Here is a 10,464-nt window from a genome sequence, read left to right on the forward strand (position 1 = left end):
TACTCTACGTTCTACTACTAACTACTACTACTAGTATATAATACGTATACTATACATAATATAGTAAGTAGTAAGAGAGAGAGAGAGAGAGAGAGAGAGAGAGAGAAATGTTGAAGAACATATGACTTAATTAACACCATAAGCTTATGTCAATTATCGGGCACTCTTGTCCGAGAACGTAATGTTGATTGTAATAAGAAATATCTTCAAAGTTGTGTGATATTAAAGTAAAATTAATTTGAAGCTTGATCGACGGAGATGCACGGCAACACAGTTGTTCTTATACACGAACGCTCTTCATCGTGATCGAAGGATCGATAATTTTTTCAAGATAAATTACACTGCCGTGTGCCGAAGGACACCGTTTCGAGTGCGGATCGACGATTACGGTGGTCGGTGGTACATTTTTTGCGAATCTAGGTCGTCCTACAAAATTAACGGTTCTCGAATAGTTATGAGAAACATTGTTTCATAATTTTTAAATGTACTAAAAGATCTCAATCTCGTGTAAGTGGACACTTCGAAGCGCAAATGCGCCGTTAGTCGTCATCCTTTCTTTACAAGCCGACGCTTTATCGCAACTGCGCTTTTCGTTGTTGATTGCCAGCAATTATTGCCGATTGAGAAGCGATATAATCTACGAGAACATGTCAAAGACAAAGATTGATTCGACTAATATCTGATGAACTTATCATGACTTTGCGCGGAATGTCCTACGATTGAGAAAGCGGAAAGGCACTAGATTTAGCGATGTCTTTTGTTCAGCATGTATGTTTCTGGCGAAATCCATAGATAAGATGCGAAGATTGTTATCAGCGATGATGACGACAACGATGACGATATTGAAAGGAGAATGTGTCGTCTTTAAATTTGTTCTTACCGATCACGGAAGTGTTCCGTTATGCGTTGTTTGTATTGTGTCAAAATGAATTATACGCTGTAAGAATGACATGTTCGCGTTGTCTGTACGGACGAAATATCGTAATAAATCATGCATTGACAGAAACTTTAATGGAGCATATATTACGCTGTTTCATTTGTAAAAGCTCGAGCATAAAGATTGTCATAATTGTTCTAAAGACAGAGTCATAAATCAACTCATAAAGATTGACGTTAAACATATGCCGTAACAACTCTAAAGACAATTATGATAAGTAAACACACAAATGTGCATTTTACAACTCTGTTCGAGACAATTTTCGACAAACTTCGAGCTCAAGCTCTATCTTGTAAAACACGCCGACGGGAATGAGGTTTTCAGTTTCGATTGCGAAAGTCGCGCGGCGCAACATTTTGTTGGGGCAACATTGTTCTCGGTGTGACATACCGTCCAATTCTCTGCCAAGAAGAAACGAGAAGAAACACGACTTTCGGAGTTAGATTCTTGCGACAATAAAATATCGCGTTGCACGAAACTACGGTTTACGATCAAAAAATATTATTGATTAATCGCATAAAGCATCCTCTCGTGAATTATAAAGAAAAACACGACATCGGGATATCTTTTCCGTGACAGACAAACGGATCTAGCTCAAGCCGCAAGAAGAATTTGTCGTGTTCGCATGTTAACGTCAAGTAATGCTATAACGAGATCATTATCGTAATGATCGATATTATCGCCATTATCGTAATGGCACGAATGTGACAAAAGGCAGAATGTGAAAGACGAAAAGGTGAACAAACGTCGGATCGAAGCGAACGAGTGAAAACAACTGGATTTATAGTGAGGGAAAGAAAACATGGACCCATGAATTTAATTACTATTCTTATACGGTTTTATTATTTACATCTAACTACCTGTAATAAAGCTTGACGGATGAATTCTGTTGAATAAGTCATCATCGTGCATTTTTATCGTACATCTGATGCTAAATACAAATTGTTTGACTAGTGATTTTTATCACAAGAATAAAATGAATTAAGTCATTACATCTATCTAAATATATACTGAAGATATAAAAATATTTGCATTTCATAATCACGGAAAGTAGCAATAAAAACAAAGTATTTAACACAAAAGTAAATGTCTTCGCGCATTAGATTATTTTGTAAATCCTTCAAAAGGTCCGCGTCTTCCACTATAAATCCCGTTCGAGGACTAATAAATCGGAAATAAATAATCATCGAGCAGGTCGGCATTTGCGTTTTCCGTTGAGACATTCATTTTGCGTCGTGCACCGTTGCACGCCCAATCCAGGTGTTTAGTCAGTTTATATACCATGAATGACTTTTTCCCTCCTTTCAAGTAGTCATCCCCGGGATGAAAGGAGTACCACGGTAATGCGATAAGATCGTTTCTCCAGAAACCGCACGGCGAGCGGCCGATATGTATTATTATATCAATACTTCTCTCACAATCCGAGAAAAAGTCCGCTCGTGTTCGGCTGTGACCGTGCGAGCCCTTTGAAGAAATAAAAAAAAAACGCTGCTTCATCCGCGTTCATCTTTTCCCAAAGAAAAGCTCGTTGTAAAGTTTCCATTCGTGTTTTTAGTCGATAGGCTTGTAAGATTTACTTAAGGAGGCGCAATTCACCCAGGCCTAAGTCTGTCGAAGTAAAGCAAAGGCGATAATCGTATTTATCCGCTCTCTTTATTATTATGCGCGGGTTCTCGAGAGAGCCCAAGGGAGATCTTTGTTCCTCTTCCTCCCAGATCCTTCGACTGTACAAATACATAAAATGGCGAGAAAAAGAATTTCTCCTTTTTCTCTCTCCCACACACCGGCCGAAGTGATTAAAAAAAACGCAAGATTTGTATGACATAAAATTTTCCGCGCACAGAAACGTCATCCTATCTTCCGCGAAAGCGACAGAAGATAAACGCGATGGCCAGAAATCGAGGTGTACTTCGGCAGAATAATAAAGTGAACTCTGTGAATTAATTGTGTAATAAAGCTATCCTACGGTACTGTGCATTCACATAAAAAAGAAAAAGAAAATGAACATACACCCGATACCTATATATACATATATGTATATGTATACATGTATACATATGGATAAATATATATATATGTATATATTTGTCACACTTGCGCGATAAATATATACATATATATGTGTGTTGTTGAGACTCTATTGAAAGTATGATAATATATTATGAATATTATAATGAAAATATAATGACGCAAGCATTAAGATAAAACTATTGAAAAAATTAATGTAATTGGGAGAATGTAATAATAAAAAAGTCGTAAGAAATAAAATAAAATATTACCTCTTATAAGCTAATATTTCTTCTACCTTACGCACTGTTTTCAACAAAATTACCTAATTACAAAATACCTAATTACCTAATTACAAAATTCTAACAAAATATTTTAAATAAAGATATTTACGAGATAAAAAATGTAAAAATTTTATAATACTCATATCAAATTGTTTACATATAAATGTAAATATCTCTAATAATTCAATATCTTATATATATTAAAATAAATTTTTATTATATACGTATCATTTGTATCAATATTTACAGATCTCAAAAAATGTATGTACATTACTTAACATTTCAATCTCGTACATTCCACTTGAGTTGAAATTCATACTTATTTTCATGAGATTACAATTATTGTTATCGCTGATTACCCCAAGTAGAGTATTTACAAGTATTTGATAACAAAAAAGATCGCCGCATATGTAAAATCATTGATCGAAATTACTTGGTCGAGTAGAGGATGGAAGCTACTAAGTTGGCATTATAAAGAAAATTAAATAATCGCGTGCGCGCTATAATCAGTCAAACTTAATAGAGCAGATCATTTGAAATACCATGATTCAAGTATAAAAGCGTTGACATACTTAGCCCTTTGAGTACAAGCGCATACGTGCAACGCATTTCTTTTCTAATTTATCCATAAAATAATAATAATTTATCCATAAATAATTTATGTACAATTAAATTTATGTAAATATATATAAATAAATAATACCATAAGTTTAAGAAAATATTTTAACTATGTATTGTGCAATCTCCTGATACTTAAACTCGATGCGAAAAAAAGACCGTGTTTGTTACCATCAGCTGAGTTCCGATCACGCAGAACACTCGACACTGTTTCGTACTCAAAGGGTTAAGTGATATGCTAAACACATAAGATAATCCACGATTAACACATAAGATATTCCACGATTAATTTCTGTCATATGTACAAGGAATTTACTTAATCAATCCATTAATTTCGTGGCGAGTATTTTGAGTTACAAATTAAAGTACATATATTATATAACAGCATCCTCTTTTAATGTAACTCATCGCGTATACTCAAGCTCATAAACTATAACTTTTTCGTTCATTCATTTACGTTATAGAGGAAGGAAGTAGAGCATTTAAATTATCTTAGATATTACGTCTTTTTGAGTTGACTTAAATACGTTCCAGGCTCTTGGAAATAAATATAACGCTAGCGAGTTTTATAATTAATAACGTACTCGTACCGTCAAGATTCATGTCTTAAAATCACCTTTAAATCATCTGGCAATACGTGCGTAATGTCATTTATTCTCTCTCGCAGTTTCTCTCTTACTGAATTATCGATTGGTACGTCATCAATGCAGCTTTTCTCCAACTTCTGGCGAATTCTAAGAATCATATCGACTACTTCCACCTCTTGCTTCCCTTGTACCCACGTTTTTAAATCCTGTCCATGATTATTATATTGATAAGAATTTATAATACAATTATGAAAAAATGTAAAAGAAAAAAATTAATATTCATACCGCCTGTGATAATTTCTCTAACTGTTTAACTTGCAACTGCTGACTCAATTCCATATATCTTGTGTGAAACCACCCGGAAAAGTTCGGTGATCGAAAGAATCGTTTATAGAGTCCTACCCAATCGCCTTTTATACCTGTAGTTAATTGAGGACCGGAGCTGCTTAAACTAGCTAGGAAGTCATCTGGATTGAACATTTGTGGTGTAGGAGTTGCCTGAAATCATTGTCATCAATTACATAAACTGACTTTATAATCATTAATCCCTAATAATTGATTACCTTAAAAGGTGATATGTTCTTTTGTAGTGGCATAAGGGTCGCGATATATCTCTCAAGCGGAATCATAAAGCTCTCCGTGAGTTCTATAAGATGACGTTTCAAAAGCGCAGTCTGTACTTGGCCCGGCCGTTTTGTTTGAATACCCCTGAACAATTTCTTCAGTATAGTTTTATCTTTCTGCAGAAAAGATTTGTACTGAGTGTAAACGCCAGGCTTCGAGTCTAGCACCTTCAGATTTTCAGATCTCTTGATTTTATATTTCTGATCTTCTGAAACATCAAATCTTGAACACATACCGCTAAGCTTTAAGCGTCATAGAACTTACCACTATTGTTGCCGTTACTTATCCGGATGATATGCGGCCAGTGTTGCAGCGTTTTTGCGAAGAATGGATTTGTCACGCCCAGGATCACAGCAGGTGGCGTCGGAGAATCGGTGGTATACTCTTTGAATTCCGAATCGTGAATAGTGAAATATGGTCGATGATCTGCACAGTACTTCAATGGCGCGATCATGCTGGAGAATGTTTTCCGTTTATGCATTAGATATATAACAAGTATCAGTTATTTTAATTTGATACTTACGCTATAAGCGCTTGAACCATCTCGGAACATGTAGTCGGTGAGCTTGCCATCACAACGATTGGTTCACTAAGAAGTACTAATTCCCATAATAAATGCACATAACTAACAACACTGGCTAAACTTCGAAACATATCGCCCTCATAAGCTGATGTTAGTATCAGTCTTCGTGTTGCATGCACATTGGATGTGTGCTCCATGGCAGCAATCGTTGGAACAACAGCTTTGTAATTTTGATTTGGGATATATGTCTAAAATAATATGTCTAAAATCATTCCTTTAATACATAGACAACATATATTTATACAAAGTGAATTATAAATATTTTTTCAATTTCATGAGTGTGTTATTAGACAAAAAGGAAAAATAAATATATGTGTAATACTTTTATGAATTAGATTGCAAATATTTTGCCATCAAAATAGTGGACACAAATAAATTTAAATAAAGCTTGAGTCATGTATACGTCATGCTCAGGTATGTGTAGAGAATGATGAAAGACATTTTAAGCATTTTTATAAACATTTTGAGCATTTTTATAAAAAAAATATTCATCTGAAACTTTTAAACAGTCATTACTTATTGATACTATTACATTTGTGTCCATTATTTCAATAACAAAGCATTTATAATCTAATGTTGAAACATATGTTCTGCATTTTTTATTTATATAACTTTTAAATCAATTTACCTGGAATAACACTCCGATAAGAGGCAAATGAACTATTTGGCCTGGAACTGGAGGAGGCCAGTGATCAATCTCGCGCACTACAGCTTCCATAAGCGCTATTCCAGTCTCGAAAAATTCCGGCGCGATCAAAGCACATAATTCACCGAACAGATTGACAAATGGCAGTTTTGTAATTATAACAACACTCTTGAAGCGTGATATTACAAATTAAATAAATATAATTACAAGTTAAATAAATTGCACCAAATTTATCAAATTGTTACCTTTTGAAAATATCCTCTTGGCAACGATTTATCCTTCACTTGTCGGAAATATACGTATCCCCAGTAATAATCTCTATCAGTTTGTAGAAAAGAAGGTGATTTCCTGTCATATTCCTTGAGAGCATTAGTTTCTTGCATCGTTTTACTACTTTGTCTTATTCTTACATGATACTGAGTATCTCCCATACATCCAGAATTGGAATCAGGAAAGGCTAAGTAACAAACATTAGATCTCTCTTGTTCCGATAATTTAACATGACTTGGATAAATCGCCTGTCACACATAAAAAAAGAAATATGATTAGCAAAAGCATTTTATTTTATTTTGTTAACTAAATATTAAAATAATAATTCTGTGAATATGTATGGTCACCTCTATAGCTTGACCTAATTCAAGATCAAAAGTAACGATGCATATACAATGCACCCAATTAGTAAAACGTTCCCATTTTCCATACACTACTTCTTCCTTAGTAGTTTCATTGTTTAATCCTTTACTTGTTGAGCAGGAAGGAACTGACATTGTTCTCTTTTCTACTAATCCTACTAATCTAATTATTCGTCTTATATATTATTACATGTGTCATTCATTATTGTACAACATGATTATTTCTAACTGCATGACACTTGTACTGGCACTTGACTAACAATTATGTCACATTATAATTGATCGCTTGAAGATTCTGAATTATCTAAATTCTGAAATATAAAAGCAATCTCAATATTGTAAAAATTTTAAATAAATCTTTCGCAAAATCTGAAATAAATATTGACTTACCACTATAAATATATATTTGCATATTATTCAATATATACATCAACTATAAATCTTTTCTAATTGAATTAACTTTCAAACATACTCTATAACTATGGTTAGTCTTGAAATTATGTACCCTGTTTGGCAATACCTAAAGAAAATTTAATTTGCATGTACAGTCTGTACTCCAGGAATTTAATTGAACCTTCAGTTTATGAGGCCGAGTCAAAGGCTAGTCCAGGCAAGAGTAGGCACGCTTAATACCAGAGTGCATTTGCTCGTATCAATGTACTTAGACATGCACATGTTTCCCATCTCTGGACAACCTCCACATGTTTCCCATCTCTGGACAACAATTTATCAAACAATATATCAGTCCAGCTCGCAGTATAATCAACGCAAGGGTGATTAAATCGTTCAAGCGAGACAGCTGTGCACCTTGACATTCGCATACACACGCGACACTCACCCTTGCTTGGTTGAAGAGAGTCTTCATAGCGTTCGGATTCCAACAACCAGATGTTTATAACCTTCGTGTGACAATCCCACGGATCAAAGAATCAGCCTCATACTCGTTATTAGCACTTATTCGATAACGTTAGACAAATTCCTTCTTGAATCGCTACTTTATTGACTTTATTCTTTTATGATAAATTACTACTAAATCATCACATTTAACTTTAGTGGAACGCACCTTAGACTTGCCTCGAATTGCTGCTAACTTTCCTCCAGGGCAATACAGAAACCCTGCCCAATTGTTCACCAAACTGAATTATAAACTTTCCCTCTACTTTTGTAGATGGTGTTACTGTACAACATACGACACACACACACAAAATAAATGCATATGTATAATATGTGTCATGTTCATTGATGTTCATGACAGCACCGTGAACAGAACTATCACAGTTATTTATAATTTCTAAAAAATAATTTCTGAATCCACAGAATCCACAGGTTTCTCTCTGCTGCAATCTTACAAAAAGAAATATATTTCTATAAATTACTGTGAAAGGATAATACTCTTATAACCTTACATATGTGATTGACAAGCACGTGTGTCACATGGAAAGATGTGTATGCAAGATATATCATTAGTAAGTATTTCTTTAAAAATTATGTAATAACTTACATTATATTAATTTATGTATATTTATTTTTGATAATTTATACTTATTATTATGTAATTTAATATTTTAAATATATATGTATAAATAATATATATATAGATAATAATACAGAATCACATTTTGCATTGCATTTCCAGAATTATAAAAGCGTTACTACTCCACAATAATGTGATTTTATTGTTGAGAAAAAATTATGGAGCTTATCACATTAGAGCTAAGACCACGCTTGCAATCCTGCAACGTATTCGTTTCTATGCGAAAAGATCTCTGCTTAAAGAATGTTCGAATTAAACTTTTAGAGAGTACCATAGTGTTAATAATAGAAGATTGTAGTATAAACTTCTCATTGCCATCTGTTAAAGTTATACCTACTTCCTTGTCCATGTTAAATATAATGAACAATTGGATCTGCTTCCGCTTACAAACTGTACCATTAGAGTCTGCATTTGGATCCTTCAGTACAGAAGTGATGACTAATTTGAATAAATTAGTTCAATCAAATACTCATTCGCAGTCTATTATAAATGATATCAAATTGTTATTTGAAACATCAAAATGTACTATATTATGCACCTGTTGCAAAAATGTTATCTCTAAGTTGATTAGTTTTAAGAGATTTCTTCCTTTACCCGATGCAGAATACGATCCTGAAGAATGGTTTTGTTGTAAACACAGTTGCAACTCTGTCTCAAATAGTGTGCAGCCACAGGAATCTGATTACTTATATGGCTCTTGCTTTTCTGTATTACATAAAAGTATTTTTGCAAGCAATGTATGTACAGATAATAAAACGTTGTCTTGTAATAAATGTTTATTACACATAGGAACATTTCATGCATATAATTTATTCAAGATATGGAACTGTTGCGTAGATTATAAACCAGAAAATAGTACATTGTCTATTACGAATGCTACTAATCCACTCAGTGATTTTCTAATATTAATAAAAAGCTCGCTAAGTGAGATTTTAGGTGAAGAAATTATTCTACAAACATCTGTCGGCAAACAGACGCATCGTCTTTTGATAAAGCCAATGGATTGCAAATTAAATTTAATTACAGAGCCTGATGTTACAATCTGTGATACTGACACTATACCCTTACAACAAAAATATGCTGCCAAAGTTTTATATAAATACGAGAAAAATAAAGAGTTTACTATAATCACTAATTATTTGAATGTTAAATATCATGATGTAGGTTTGCCTTTAATAGAAGCTGGATTAAATTATTTGTTATCATCAACAAAACGACTACCTCATGTTTATAGAACTGCTGCTATAGACTATTTTCTTGGCTATATTGTCTTGTAAGAAATCGCGAATTAATGTTATAATTTATTGTCCAACGATATTAATTTTTAAATACATTTTGTACATCTATTTTTATACACAATAAAAAGAAATAATTGTCTATTATATATATTCCTCCTCATAAGTACTATATAATACAACTCATTAGACAAACATTTAAATACTCACGAATTTTTTAATATATCGGAAAAGGATACATTTAATTTTTTTTGTTTCCAGAAGATATGATAAGAATTTATTAAAAGAAAATTATTCAAACACTTTTAATTTTTTCCCAATGTTATGTTATTTGTAAAACAAATACATGGAAAAACTACGGCAATTATAAAAATACTAATACTCATTGTGATTTCGTTTTGTGCATGGGAAATGCATAAATTTATTTCCGAAGTCCATAATTTTGGAATGTCAGTCCATTCCTTACATATTGGAAATCTATTTATATTTTATATCTGCCAATAACAAATTCAAGATTGCGCAAAAATAATTAATTCTATAATCTTAGAATATCGTATTATTTACGTCCACTAGTGACATCGTAAAACTTTTGTATACAATATGGCATGCAATCTATACAATATGATGTATACAGGTTTGCGTAAATTGTACATATAATTTCTTTTCTCATAAGAAATTATAATGTTAATAAATATTTTATATATATATATATATATATATATATATATATATATATATAGTCTTCACATATTAGTAAGTGTTACGTTAATAGTAATA

At 32.8% G+C, this 10,464-nt stretch overlaps 2 protein-coding genes across 2 annotated transcripts; one reads left to right on the top strand and one right to left on the bottom strand.

Annotated features, from left to right (window-relative positions):
- Positions 1 to 4,438: 4,438 nt before the first annotated feature.
- LOC105617993 (protein DENND6A) lies at positions 4,439 to 7,053 on the bottom strand. The gene is made up of 8 exons (XM_012199530.1): positions 6,904 to 7,053; positions 6,532 to 6,804; positions 6,269 to 6,454; positions 5,581 to 5,828; positions 5,322 to 5,512; positions 4,997 to 5,265; positions 4,719 to 4,931; positions 4,439 to 4,639 (listed from the first exon to the last, which is right to left on the bottom strand). The coding sequence occupies exons 1-8, from the start codon at positions 7,051 to 7,053 to the stop codon at positions 4,439 to 4,441; spliced, it is 1,731 nt and encodes a 576-aa protein (XP_012054920.1).
- A 1,557-nt stretch (positions 7,054 to 8,610) lies between these two features.
- On the top strand, positions 8,611 to 9,729 carry LOC105617994. The gene has a single exon (XM_012199531.1). It carries the CDS (start codon positions 8,611 to 8,613, stop codon positions 9,727 to 9,729), a length of 1,119 nt encoding a protein of 372 aa, XP_012054921.1.
- The last annotated feature ends 735 nt before the right edge of the window (positions 9,730 to 10,464 follow it).

Source organism: Atta cephalotes (assembly GCF_000143395.1).
Source record: "Atta cephalotes unplaced genomic scaffold scaffold00015, whole genome shotgun sequence".
In the NCBI taxonomy this organism is placed as follows: Eukaryota; Metazoa; Arthropoda; class Insecta; order Hymenoptera; family Formicidae; genus Atta; species Atta cephalotes.

Bases quoted from the DNA above. Each gene is read 5' to 3' on its own strand.
- LOC105617993 (XM_012199530.1), bottom strand. From the start codon at position 7,053: ATGTCAGTTCCTTCCTGCTCAACAAGTAAAGGATTAAACAATGAAACT. The intron at 5,829-6,268 runs GTAAATTGATTT...ATATTATTTTAG, and splicing joins TTATCGGAGTGTTATTCCAG to ACATATATCCCAAATCAAAA. The intron at 4,640-4,718 runs GTATGAATATTA...AATCATGGACAG, and splicing joins TAGAGAAATTATCACAGGCG to GATTTAAAAACGTGGGTACA.
- LOC105617994 (XM_012199531.1), top strand. From the start codon at position 8,611: ATGGAGCTTATCACATTAGAGCTAAGACCACGCTTGCAATCCTGCAAC.